This window comes from Cucurbita moschata, unplaced genomic scaffold, assembly GCF_002738365.1.
Source record: "Cucurbita moschata cultivar Rifu unplaced genomic scaffold, Cmos_1.0 Cmo_Scf00020, whole genome shotgun sequence".
NCBI classification, from domain to species: Eukaryota; Viridiplantae; Streptophyta; class Magnoliopsida; order Cucurbitales; family Cucurbitaceae; genus Cucurbita; species Cucurbita moschata.
Genome location: NW_019268536.1, coordinates 1,008,307 through 1,022,061, shown reverse-complemented (window position 1 = coordinate 1,022,061; position 13,755 = coordinate 1,008,307). Strand labels below are relative to the sequence as shown.

At 37.0% G+C, this 13,755-nt stretch overlaps 2 protein-coding genes, 1 non-coding gene and 1 pseudogene across 3 annotated transcripts in view; 1 reads left to right on the top strand and 3 right to left on the bottom strand.

Moving 5' to 3' along the window:
- Positions 1-5,422, bottom strand: part of LOC111457570 — a 71,661-nt gene extending 66,239 nt beyond the window's left edge. Inside the window, exons 1-3 of the mRNA XM_023099852.1 lie at positions 5,215-5,422; positions 4,388-4,469; positions 3,836-3,939 (exon numbers count right to left, since the gene is read on the bottom strand). Coding sequence (XP_022955620.1) covers positions 3,836-3,939; positions 4,388-4,469; positions 5,215-5,229 — 201 coding nt within the window. The 5' untranslated portion in view covers positions 5,230-5,422. The remainder of the gene's footprint in view (positions 1-3,835; positions 3,940-4,387; positions 4,470-5,214) is intronic.
- A 2,082-nt stretch (positions 5,423-7,504) lies between these two features.
- On the bottom strand, positions 7,505-7,576 carry TRNAP-AGG. Its single transcript has one exon. It is a non-coding gene; the product is annotated as a tRNA-Pro (tRNA).
- Positions 7,577-7,680: 104 nt separating this feature from the next.
- Positions 7,681-10,733, top strand: LOC111457783 (stress-response A/B barrel domain-containing protein HS1). Its single transcript, XM_023100180.1, has 2 exons — positions 7,681-7,871; positions 10,371-10,733. Exons 1-2 carry the CDS (start codon positions 7,732-7,734, stop codon positions 10,558-10,560), a joined length of 330 nt encoding a protein of 109 aa, XP_022955948.1. The 5' UTR covers positions 7,681-7,731; the 3' UTR covers positions 10,561-10,733.
- An 81-nt stretch (positions 10,734-10,814) lies between these two features.
- On the bottom strand, positions 10,815-12,947 carry LOC111457782 (annotated as a pseudogene).
- Positions 12,948-13,755: the final 808 nt, after the last annotated feature.

The following is a 13,755-nucleotide window of genomic DNA, read 5'->3' as shown; positions in this document are numbered from 1 at the left end:
TTTTTTTTTTTTTTTTTTTTTTTTTTTTTTTTTTTTTTTTTTTTTTTGTGTATAGGAAACAAAAAAATTACTCCCTTGAATTGAAGAACAAGGTCCATTAAACCCGATCCATTTCTAGAAAGGGGAAGAGACTAGATCTGAAATTCTATCAAATTTTGTCAAAGAGGAAACCATTTGGAGAAGTAAAAATAAATGGTTATCCGAAGGAGATGTCACCTCTAATTTTTTTCCATCATCTTATGGCAGCCAAGAGAAAAGAGAACGCTATTGTTGAGATACTTACTAGTCTGGGTTCAAATTTTTTACCAGATAGGAAGATTTAGGATGAATACATTTTGTTCTATAGGGGCTCATACCCAAAGAACACCGCAAACATTGATTGGAGACCTATTTTGATAGAACTGAGCAACGTGAAACTCCCCTTTATTGAAGAAGAGATCCTCTTTGCTGTTATGAACAGAGTACTAACAAAATCCCCAGGGCCAGATGCATACATTGCTGAATTAAAAAGAAAGAAAGAAGAAAAAAAAACTTGGAACATTCTCAGGAAGATGTCAAGAGGGTGTTTGAAATTTTTTTAAAAAATGCTATCATCATAGCCAACGTCAATGAGACTTATATTTGTCTTATCCCCAGGAAGATAGATGTCATTGCAGTTGGTGATTTTAGACCGATTATTCTTACTAGTCTACACAAGATTATTGCTCGGGTACTCTCAAAATGTCTTAAGAAAGTGCTCCCTCATACTATATCGGTGTACCAATCTGCTTTTCTGTCAACAAAAAAATTATGGATGCATCACTCATTATAGAGAATAGAGAAGTTCAAGGATGAAATGCAATCCTTTATCTATCTTCTCCACTTATGGCCAAAACCTAAAACTGAGATCCAAATGACCTTCTTGAAAGCTTTCTCAATATCAAGCTTAGTGACAATCCTTGATTCTGTTTGTGAATCCTTGTTTCTGTTTGCGAACTCGTGTTGTCTAACTCTGCAAATTCGGAGCCCCCAGCATGCATCATCCCAAGTACGTAGATTTTCGGATTTTCTCAAGTAATACCTGTAAGACATGCTAACATGCGAGCATACCTTGCCTTAAATGGTTAGAATATGCATGATTAGGACTTTAGGAGGGTCATTTTGGATGAGAATGCATTACCGGTATGAAAAATTACGAAAATGCCCCTAGGATGAGATTTCTATAATGCATGATATTTAAATGCTTTCTGCTATGCTAGAAAGGAGGACGGGATGTTGTGATCTGTACTCCAAGTGATTGACGGACGTTATCTCCTCGTTGGGATTACATGAATGTTTAGATAATGTACACCATGCTTTAGGTGATTGATAGGATGTTCTCCGTGACGAAGCATGCATGTAAATGTAAATGTAGGATAGCTCGAGGTGATTGAGTGATAATTGTGTGTTCTCTCGGTAAAGCATAGTTATCTGCATTGAGTTAAGATTAGAGCGCTAGAGTTAGGTTGGTTAAATGATGACCTAAGTCAAGATGCCTCTAGTAGACCGAGCACCTTGGGATCGTGAGTGAGGATCAAGGATCTAGGCCCTAGTGCTCCCAGACCAAGAAAACTCAAGGAGTTAGTACAGAGAGTCTTGGAGTAAAGAGTTCACGTTTTAAGTCATCTAGACACCCTAGACACCTGGTACACCTCCATATCACCCATAAGTGACTAAGTTAGCTCTCCAAGCCGCTAGCAATGTGATCAGAGTACCCGGATGGCATTATCAACGTCCTAGGTCAGATCCAATAGCACCCCCTTGCCAAGCAATAGGTCCACAGGAGTAGAAGCCTCGAGCTAGGCTTAGGTCAATAAGGGTAGTGCGTCGAGGCGACTAGGTGCCACTATCGTGAGTGAAAATGGTCAAAAGTCTCTTAAACAGAGCCTTTGTGTTGTAAACCCATTCTGAGAGGGTGTGAGAGACCACACATGTAAACGTAGTAGTTGACCGTCACATGGGGTCACTTCCCCAGACCTAGAGTGACTCAATGGCCTTGTGGACCTTTCTGCCAATTGACCTTACATAGATGATGTTCAGATTAGTAGATGTTATACTATCCTAACATATTTATCGAGGTAGCACATGGGGGTCGCTCCCCCATATTTAAGAGTGATTTGATGGCACTATGGAAGGGTCCGTCAATTGACCTTCCACTCATGATGTTTAGATCAGTACATGTCAAACTATCCTACCATATTTTATTGAGGCAGCACCTCAACCCAAGATGTCGATCATTCATTGCCTAAGAAAGGCAAGCTACCTAAGTCAAAGTATAGAAAGAACAAGTAACTTGCATAGGTCTGCTTCGAGCTTTAAGGCCTCCCCTGAAGCTGAGATAGCTATAAAGATTAGGCCCGAACTTCCTAAAGCCCAAAGAGAACTAGTGGTAATCCACTAGGATAAGGATTCAATAAGAGTCTATAAATAGGTTGCTTACTGAGTATTTTTATATTCACCCCATTCTTCCATTTTTTTTTTTTTTTGAGTGACTGCTGACCACTGATAGAGATGGGGGAGTGTCCGAGAGTTGTACGGTCATAGAGGGGTCATCCCGGAGCGTCGGTCTTGTCTAAGTATTTTGGGTCTTTTTGTTAGGTCAACAATGGAAATGTGATAATCAAACTATTCATAAGGGGTGGGACAACACCTATGAATTCACTTGGATGGGCAAAAAGTTTATCCCATTATCTTTGGACAAAACCGTGGGGGAAAAGATTCATAAAGAACCAACTCTTTACCATTTGCACAAACAAATACTTAATCCAAAACAAAGAAGATTTAGTCTTGGCTTTAGTTTTCAAAAATTCCTTCACAGAGTTATCCCATCAGAATGCTCTTCCCCCACCCTTAACCCACCTGAAGCAATCTCCCATCCTAACCAATATGCCAAATTCTTTACCGCCTCTTAGAACCATCCAACACCAAATTAATCTCCTTCCCACTAGTAGCTTACCTCACTCTCCACATTATGAGCCATCCAAACCACAGTAGAAACCAGATAACAAACAAACCAAAAGCTTGCTAAGGAAACCAACAGCATCCAATTTGAACCTCGAACAATCTAAATCCAGGAGGCTCTTTGGCACTTCATTCTTAAACAACACACCAAGGAACAAACATCATCAAGGGAAATTGTCATTTGGATAAAGGGTGCAATGGGGCCTATTCTTAAACTACCTTCCATCACTTTAGAGCATTCCCCTCCCATGGATGATGGGTCTTCTTCTTAAAAGCAGTGATGAAGCTTGAAATAGGTTAGTCAATTTGCTAAGATGGGCTTGGGTTAGATTTTTTGGATATCTTTTCAACATACTCCAAAAGCTATTACAAAATCAAGAAGTTAGTCTCCAATTTTTAGCGACATAATTAACCCAAAATTGCACACCCCCACCCCCAAAAATAAGACCCAAAACTTATGGGAAATGAAAAGAATAACTTCAAGAATTTTGCAGAGAACTTTCCGCAGTTCTTAATTGAAATGTCACAAAATAAATTTTAAGAGAACGTAAGGAAGAATGCTTGAAAAAAATTCCACATTTTCACACTACTTGTGTGTACATAGAGACAAATGAACCGAAGTCCACAAAAATACTTTTGTCCATCATTTTTATCAAATGTTTAATTCAAATGCATGTGTTTTAAATCAACTAAATAGTGCAAAAGGTTAAGAAAGACATATCCAGCAAATCATCTAGATAAGTGAATAAAAAGAATAAAAAAAGGCTTTTTTTCATCATGGGCAACAGACTAAAACAACGAAGGGGTTAAAAACTCGTAAACCGTCTAACCAACACCCTGAAACAATATTCTCTACCTTTAATGTTACTGTACCAACAAAGCCAGCTTTAACGGTGACTGGAAGCCTTAGTGAATTGAGTGCCTCGGTCTTTAACTTCAAATCTTTGAGGACAACATCACCTAAAGAACAATTTAAGGAATGCTTCAAACAGAAGACACAAAGCCAAGTGATGTATTATCATTTATGAAATGAGGTGATACAAAAATAGCATGAGACTTAGCAGCTCGTTTCAAATGTACAAAAATAACAAACTGCAAAATAGATAACAAGTCACAACATTTCATGTGTCACGTTAAAGAACCACATGATGTACCATTTTTAAAAAAATACAAATGTGCTCGTGTATTTAAAAATACATCATTTTATCATGCAAATGAGCAAAAATTCTGATTACCAAGCTATAAAATATTTTTCACATTGTCATATGAACTTTCTGGTCATTCATTTACTGACAAATAATAGATGCTCAATGTTTCTTATCCAAAAAAAAAACAAATAATACAAATGATAGATGCTTTGGCATAACAAAACCAAGCATGTTAATAAGTGAACAATTGGTCAACAAACCTTTCCAGACACTTATTCTTAAAGCCTCTAACGAGAGTCCTTGGACATATTCCCCCAAATATTTTCTAATCAAATGCAAAACCTACAAAGAAAAATCGTGGCAACAGCTGAAGCATGAGAACATTATATAAAACATTGATAGCAAGGCATAATAATTATAAAACCACGTCAGTAACCTAGTGGCTAGAACAAAGAGTTTAGATCAGACTATATCAAAAATAGACAATAAAGACAAGCAGTACATTGTTGATGTATAGTGGCAAGTTTAGTAATTAACAATGAATCAAACGTTGGTTTTCTTCACCCAAAGAAAAATGGACCAACCCATTTGTTTATCAGTTAACCTTCCGTTTTTTCCTGGCAATCTCGTCCTCACAGGCATTGTGACACCAACTACCACGTCCAATAACTTAAGAGGCAGCTTTTGTCCTACATGACCAGGATCATATAATAGACGGCGACTATAGCAGTTTCAGAACCCCCCGACCGACCCAAAATATTGAATAGCGATATGTAATACTCGATAAAGACCATCCATTCACGTCAAATGGGAAAGTATAGCAATTCAGAACTCTTGGAACACCAATATGATCGTGATCATAGGAAAGTAATCAACTACACAATTAAAAAATGGCAAAAAGAAAAGCATGCCTAAAAGGCTAAAGAGTTCAAATAGTACGCATTCAATATCGAACTCTCCAAAATGTATAATCTAAGTCGCCTATAAGAGAGATAAAACCAGTTTATGTTCAATATCGAAGTCAGCTAATGTACAATCTAATAGACTGAAAAAGAATAGAAAAAAAAAACCCGATCAAAAGCCTTACGTGAGCTTCGAACATGATGGAAACGGGAATAAATCCTTATTGCAACGAGCTTGTTCCCCTCTTAATTCCCAATCAACGACGAGCAAGCGACGATTGGCATCCGAATAACACCATTGAATGGCGCTAGATTTACAGAGATAGTACGAACACGAATTCGAAGCCCTTGTATGTATCACCCGCGAACAGAGAGAACAGAATATGCGGGCGGTTTCCTTTTATAACTAAAAACAAATGTGAAATTAAGGACAGTTCTCGAGCTTTATAGTTGCCGGTCAAACTCGATCGTGGCCGTCGGTTGAAGCAATTGAGATTTCCGACGGTCCAGATGTTACCGATCTCTCTCTTGCCTGCATAAAGTTTTCATTTCCTTATTGCCCGAAATTTGTGCACCCACATGAGAAGTCTTCTTGGAATGGTAAATTTTGGTTACCTTCTCATTTCCCATTCCTTATTTCTCCTTTAAAAATTTAATTAATTTATTAATCTCAAAATTAATCATTTTTATTTTTCATTTAATTTCTTCCAAAATTACAAACTAATTTTTACAAACGACGGAGACAAAAAAAAAAAAAAATAGTAACATTATCAACTTGTTCGATCGGTTAGAACAAGTGTCGCACAATCGTTATCCTATTGTATACTCACATTTGTACATATTGCTACATTTTAGCTATAATATATATAAACAATAAATCGGGATCCTATAATAGTCATGGAAGATCACAAAGCTCCCGACCAATAATTACAACAAACTAATTTTTACAAATGTCATCCGCTTCAAAAAAAAAAATAGTAACATTGTCTGCAAAATTCGAATTTCTCACAACTGACTTGTTCAATGGGTTAGAACAAGTGGCGCATAATCGTTATCTTAGGGGTCGCACATATTGCTACATTTTAGCTATAATATATTATAAATAATAAAGCGGGACCCTATGATAGTCATGGAAGATCATGAAGCTCCAGACCAATAATTACAACAAACTAATTTTTACAAATGTTATCCACTTAAAAAAAATAGCAACGTTGTCTGCAAAGTCCGAATTTCTCACAACTGACTTGTTCGATGGGTTAGAACAAGTGGCACACAATCGTTATCTTGCGGTCGCAAAAGTGTGATTGTGACAGTATGCTCACGTTTGCACATATTGCTACATTTTAGCTATAATATATTATAAATAATAAAGCGGGATCCTATAATAGTCATGGAAGATCACGGAGCTCGAGACCAATAATTATAACAAACTAATTTTTACAAATGTTATTTGCTTAAAAAAAATAGTAACATTGTTTGCGAAGTCCGAATTTCTTACAACTGACTTGTTTGATGTGTTAGAACAAGTGTCGCACAATCGTTATCTTACTGTCGCAAAAGTGTGATTGTGACAGTATACTCACATTTGCACGTATTGCTACATTTTAGCTATAATATATTATAAATAATAAAGCGGGACCCTATGATAGTCATGGAAGATCACGAAGCTCGAGACCAATAATTACAATATATGTCACGAAAGGGACCAAACTATGAATGATTAGATAATTGCATCAATTGACTATTTGCCCATAGTTCATCAATGGATCATTTGGAATAAAAGATTTTATGAAAGTTACAACTCAAGTCTTTCACTACTAAAACCTTTAAAATATAAATATTAAACCATTACAAATTAAAAAAAAATACGATTATCAAAACGACATAGTTTAATTAAAAATGTATTATTAATAAAATTAAGTGTAAATAACACATCATTTAATTTAATTTAAGTTAATGCTTTTATTTTTACTTTTCCAATAAACCTCCTCCGGTCGATGGTATAATTTACTTAAATATTAATAAAAAATTTAGGTGAGAAATAACAATTTTCAATACTTATCTGGTTATTCATGGAAGAAATTGTTGAACCCTAACTCTATTGTGGAAAATAGGTACTGTAATGGCCCAAATCCATCACGAGCAGATGTTATTCGCTTTGATCAGTTACGTATCGACGTAAGCTCAATTTTCAATATTGAACGGGTTATTCATGTAAGAAATTGTTAGACACAACTCTATTGTGGGAAACAGATGTTATCTACTTTGGTCGGTTACTATTCTTATATAAATATGTCACGACCCAATTTTGAGATTTTGATACTAAATATTTATTCGTAAAATACCTAAATATCAAGGTTTGACAATCCTATTAAATTTGACTTTATTAGAGGAAAAATTGATGTTATAGGATAGAAAATGATAAGGATAAATAAGGATAAAGGAATACTAGTAATGGCTGAAAAAAATGATCATGGGGCATTCCGAGAATTGAACTCGGGACCTCTCGCACCCTAAGCGAGAATCATACCACTAGACCAAATGCCCTTGATGCTATAAAAACTAGTTTTTTAAAACTTTAATTTATCTATTTTAAAAATAATTTAAGTTTAATCCAAAAGTCCCATTGCTTAAGAACTTTTACTCTTAACTTTAATCCATTGTTTTCTTTTCTCGGAAAGTGCCCTAACTGGTTTGAAGTGATGGAGGAACCGAAAGGCATTGTGAAGCACATTTTGCTGGCGAAATTCAAAGATGGAATCACAGAGGAACAAATCGACCAACTCATCAAGGGATATGCCAATCTCGTCAATCTCATTGAACCTATGAAGGCTTTCCAGTGGTAATTTTTCTTTTCTTTTTCCCCTTACTCAACTCGGCAATGCTAATGCGTTTTATCATCAATTATCATTCGAGATATTGTTGTTAATTCGTGCATCGCCCCTTGCTGGCTTTTGTTTTCTCATTTTCGATGTCTTAGATGCCGTCATCTTGATTACGATTGTATGTTGAAAGTTGAATAGTTCTGGATGGATTGGTTGATTGGGTTGGGGTTTTTGCATCCCTAATTTTAGGTCCAGATTCTAGATTCCTTAAGCGCTGAGTGAATGATGCGAACTGGATGTGGGCCATTATAGTTATTATTCTAGATTCATTGGTTTCTGAACAAATTTTAGCACACTATAGTTAGTCTCTATGGCTGAATCTACAGCCAGCTGATGTGGGGCATGACAGAAATCTTTATTCTCATTCCTTTCCTCTCCATCTAGCATATACTTTCAAAGTTTGGTAAATCTAGAAAGTAAGACGAGAGAATGAAGTGGCAAAGTAAACTCACTCATGGCTTTATGCACCAACAGCATTCATGCACTATTCTCCCAAGAAAAAACTTTACCTTTTTAGGATGATTTACTTTTCATACGGAGATTTATTGCTTCCACTTTTTTTTTTCTCTATGTCTATCATCGAAGACTCCATTAGCAAGGAAGCCATGTTAATGAGTTTACTTCATTTAACAATACGACTGGGACAAAGTCGAGACTCAATTCTGCCCATTTCGTAACTTCATTATCCTTTAGATTCCTATCAAGCTTTAGTTCCTCGAATTTGTTGACATCATGTCACGTTTCTTTGGTCGTGACTCTTTTTCTATGAGAGAGTCTATACAAAAGGGGATACTATTGGGGTAGTGTGGTGTTTTCAATCCATGGGTCAGTCCAGAATGATGTGCCTCCTCCATTACCCACCCTCCCTATGGCAAATTTGGTTGGTGACGAGGTTTTGATATTTTTTTTTATGTACTTCCATGACCTCTTTGCAAAAGATAGAGGTGGTCGATTATTATATGATGTAGGAGTATATATATCCTTTATAAGTTTTCTCCACAAAGGGTTTTCCTTGTGATTATTTCTCCATATCCATTTTGCGGGGGGAGTTTTGTTCTTCTTTATCAAAAATAAACCGAGTCCTCTTTTTTCTGTTAGGAGGTTTATGATATTCCATCGAACAAAGTGTGGTTCACCTTTCTACATATAGTTTTTTAATAATCTTTCTATAAATGTGTCGAAGAATACTTAGATTCCCTAGTATCTAGTGAATTTAGATTTAGTCAGTATTTCCCGGTAAAGGAACATGTACTTATCTGAAAATTAATAAGAAAAAATAGCAGCCTAATTTAGACTTGTAACATGGTATCAGAGCTTTTCTATTGTGCAAAATCTGAAGAGAACCAAACCCTAATTCAATCGGTGATCAAGTTTCATTTTCATTTGAAGCCTTCATATTTGCTGTCACTGTGACCAACTTTCATTTAGATCGTGAAAAAAGAAAAAAGCTCTCTGATATGGATCTACTTTTACACACTACCTCAAATCCACCACGCAAGCTTTTTTTTTTTTTTTTTTTTCACTCCAAAAGCGTTCTATCGTTCCGCAAGTTATCCATCTGCCCACCGAGAGACATTGAAGTCATTCTTCTTATCAAATTGTTGAAATGTCCCATTCTTCTAGTGACTTTTCCTCTAGTCTTTTCATGTACCCACCGAGATATTGAAGTCGCCAATCAAAAGCCAATTCTTTGTAGACCTTGGAGTTTGTTTGTAGAATGGTTTGAGAACAACTCTCTATTTTTTAGCAAAATCTAGTGAAATATGTTTATATAGTTATATTTTCAAAGATGATTTGAAAAAAAAAAAAAAAAAAAAGAATTTTGGAACACTAGGGAATAAGATAGATATTATGATTTAGGAATCCATGAACATAACTCACCTACAAGTAAAATATAGCGTTACTTACGACAATTCGATAATCCAATGCATTTTCTATTTACCCAGACATTACATCAAAATAAAAAAAGATTGAATAGAAAATGTTATTTTTGCTGTATGTTTTCATCTGTTGCATTCTTTCACATAGGATTTACTTTTAGAATAAATAAGTTGGTCTTTCTATTAAGATAACAAACTTTTGAGGGATGATTTCAATATTCATAATAGCATTATGGTTTTTGTTTGCAAGCTCTCCAAGTTTTTGAAGATATTGAAAATTCTTTGTTCTTTCGATGCTTATAGTCATGCCTGTTTCCCTCTCGATGATGAATCTTATCCCCCATCGTCTCACTGGCCGACCTTGACCCCTGTTATTTTGAGATCATATCTAGTATTCAAAGTTTGCCTCGATTTGGTACTGCTCTCGCAGCCCGCCCCGAAACCGTGTTTTCCTTCTGTTGTTCGTCAATAGTATATTGAAACTTTATGCATTTCTTTATCTACTTGCGTACATATAAGTTTAGCTTTGAAGTTCATCGATAACCTTAAGCATTTCTTTTATCTTCTACACGCCAGCGGCAAGGATGTTAGCATTGAAAATCTACACCAAGGTTTCACTCACGTCTTTGAATCCACATTTGAGAGTACAGAAGGCATAGCAGAATATGTATCTCATCCAGCGCATGTGGAATTCGCAAATTTGTTCCTTGCATCATTGGACAAAGTTATCGTCATCGACTACAAAGCGACCTTAATTCATAGCTAATTTGGAGCCTAAAACTATGGCTGCTTTATACTGTCTTGTGGAATAAATAAATGTAAGCCCTTTTTCCACCATAATCCTAGATGATGGTTCTACTTGAAGGCTTTGTTATTATCAATTTATTTGTACACACAGTTCTGTTGCTTGGTTATCAAAGTGATTGCTTGGGTTTCTAATCATTGTGTTCTAATTCGCGTTTTGCTGCACGCAGCAAACTGCGCGACAACTTAAGCATTTCATGTTATTTGAAACTCGGGTATAAAAAGTACAACATTATTGTAACCATTCCAAAATGTAAGCTGAAAAACAGCAAATCGGTATTCGAAACACTTCGAACCCTTCAATGAAGAGAGTGATAAGGAAAAAAAAAATGGAAGAACGCTTGAATTGGCTTATATATGAATTGGCTTGTCGTATGTTGCCATAGCAGCCTCCTTCAGTGCCTCACTCATTGTGGGATGTGCATGGCAAACGCGGGCTATGTCCTCACTTGAAGCGTCATATTGTAAAGCGATGGCTGCCTCGTGGATCAGCTCCCCTGCATTGGGAGCCATTATATGCACTCCTAATATCTTGTCTGTTTCCTTTTCAGCCAATATCTTCACAATACCTTCAGCATCATCAATTGCCTTGGCTCGACTATTCGCCAAGAATGGGAACTTCCCGACACGATAAGCAACCCCGAGTGCCTTCACCTGCTCCTCCATCTTCCCGACAGAGGCGACCTCAGGATGTGTATATACAACCCCGGGGACCTTGTCATAGTCCACATGACCTGTCTTACCAGCCAAAAACTCTACGCAAGCAACACCGTCTTCTTCGGCTTTATGAGCTAACATCGGCCCAGGAATTGTCCCCAATAGCATAGATTCCAGGCACATTTGTGGCAAATCTATCATTTACTAAAATTCGACCTATCTTATCCGTTTCCATTCCTAACTTCTCGAGTCCAAGTCCAGAAGTGAACGGAGTTCTACCAGCAGACACAAGAACAACATCAGCCTCGAGAGTGGTCCGGTCTCCACCGGCTGCTGGCTCAAGGGTCAGCTTTACACCATCTCCGGATGTGTCAACTCCTACCACCTTAGTTTTGAGCATGAATTTCATTCCTTGCTTCTCTAGAGAGCGCTGGAATTGCTTGCGAACTTCTGCATCCATGGTGGGGACAATGTCAGGAGCAAACTCAACAACAGTTATCTCGGAGCCAAGTCGTCCCCACACCGAACCCATCTCTAGGCCAATGTAGCCAGCGCCAATGACTACAAGCTTTTTGGGAATTTCAGACAAAGCTAAAGCTCCAGTAGATGAAATAATTCTCTTCTCATCAATGGTGATCCCAGGCAAGGACTTGACATCAGAACCAGTAGCAATTATAATGTTCTTTCCTTTCACAATCGTGTTTCCCCCATCGATCGTGTCGACAGAAACTTCAGAAGGGGAGATTAGCTTTCCATAACCTTTGACATAGTTCACTTTATTCTTCTTAAACAAGCCTTCAATACCTCGCGTCAGATTAGCAACTGCTGTATCTTTCTGTGCCATCATGGCAGGCAAATCAACCTCAACAGAAGAAAACTTCACGCCATGGTTTGCAAATGCATGTTTAGCTTCATGATACATGTGAGAGGAATGAAGAAGAGCCTGAAATTATTCAAACAAACAGAAATCCATATGTTAGAGGCTTGAACTTGCCTCTAATGATCAAAACATCGAAGCAACAAGAGTTGTTAGTGGTGAGCAATACGAGAAGCCATTAACGGGCAATCAACATTATTTGATTCAAAACTCCATTAATTTCATAGGAAAGTGCAATCAGTCAATACCATAAAACACACGAGAAATTCAATCATTTCTTTGCCCTTGGTTAGGAAAAAAGTTGCATCAGATTTCCTTAAAGACAGACCTGAATAAACAATAAGAGATCACTCCAACACCACATCTAATCGCGAACCGAAAATTTCAACATCACTACAGAGAGAAGACGCAAAGAGAGAGGAAAGAGTTGAGCTACAAAGAAAAAAAAAAATCTCGGAAGCAAGCAAATCACCTTGGACGGTATACAACCGACATTGAGACAAGTACCGCCAAGAGTCCCACGCTTCTCGATGCAGGTGGTCTTGAGGCCAAGCTGAGCAGCCTTGATGGCCGCGACATAGCCTCCAGGGCCGCCGCCGATGATGACTACGTCATTCTCATCAGATCCCGATGAAGCGAAGCACCTGGAGAAGTTGAACTTGAGAACATCCATTGAAGATGAATGGGAAGCATTTCTGGAGAAGAAGAAGGCCTTCCGTCGTGCAAAGCTCGCCATAGCCATGGTTGAATTGGAAGTCGATCAAAAGAAACCCCATCAGAGCCTTCCCTTGTCTTTTATTTTTCTTTTTCCTAAATAAAATAAAACCGAATTAATAAAAGTATATCGAATCTTTTATTCAATAATTCTTTTATAAATAAAGCCATGAAAAATCAGCTATTTGGGCCCTTCTTTTGGGCCTGGGCCTGACTTTTTTTTTTTAATTACTATTTTGATCTTGTTTAATTTAATTTTGAATATAAAAAATGGTTTAATCTAATTTCCTAAGTCTTAGCTAAATTGGGTTGGGTCATATACATTGCATCATCAAGACAGGGACGATCTCCACCGAGATTCAATATTTCACCTCGGAGGGTTCTATTGTGGAGGGTCTGCCGTTGTTTTGAGCTACCAAGAGAAATTATATACAAAATAAAATATTTGTTAGTTAGTTAATGACTAATGTAGAAAAAATCTCGAGAAAGTGAAAGAACAAGAGAGCAATAAAACGGGAGTAAAAGAATCTCACATGAATACGCGTTTTGATTAAACTAATATTTGTGTTATTCATTTATAAAAGAATTACGACCCAGATGAAATCCTAGTAAAAGAGCTTAAAATAAAAATCGTATGATTGGAAGGAGTCATCGCACACCAACTAACCACTACAAGCACGTCAAAACCCGATAATCGTATTATGATTATCGAAACAGAGCTACAATATTAGACACATCATCAAAGGGAAATTCAATTTGCAATTCCAGTTTCACCCTCAACGAATAACTAATCAAAAGAATTATGGCCCGAATGAAATCCTAATAAAAGAGCTTAAACTAAAAATCGTATGCTTAGAAGGAGTCGTCGTGCAACAACTAACCACTACAATCAGGTCAAAACCCGATAAT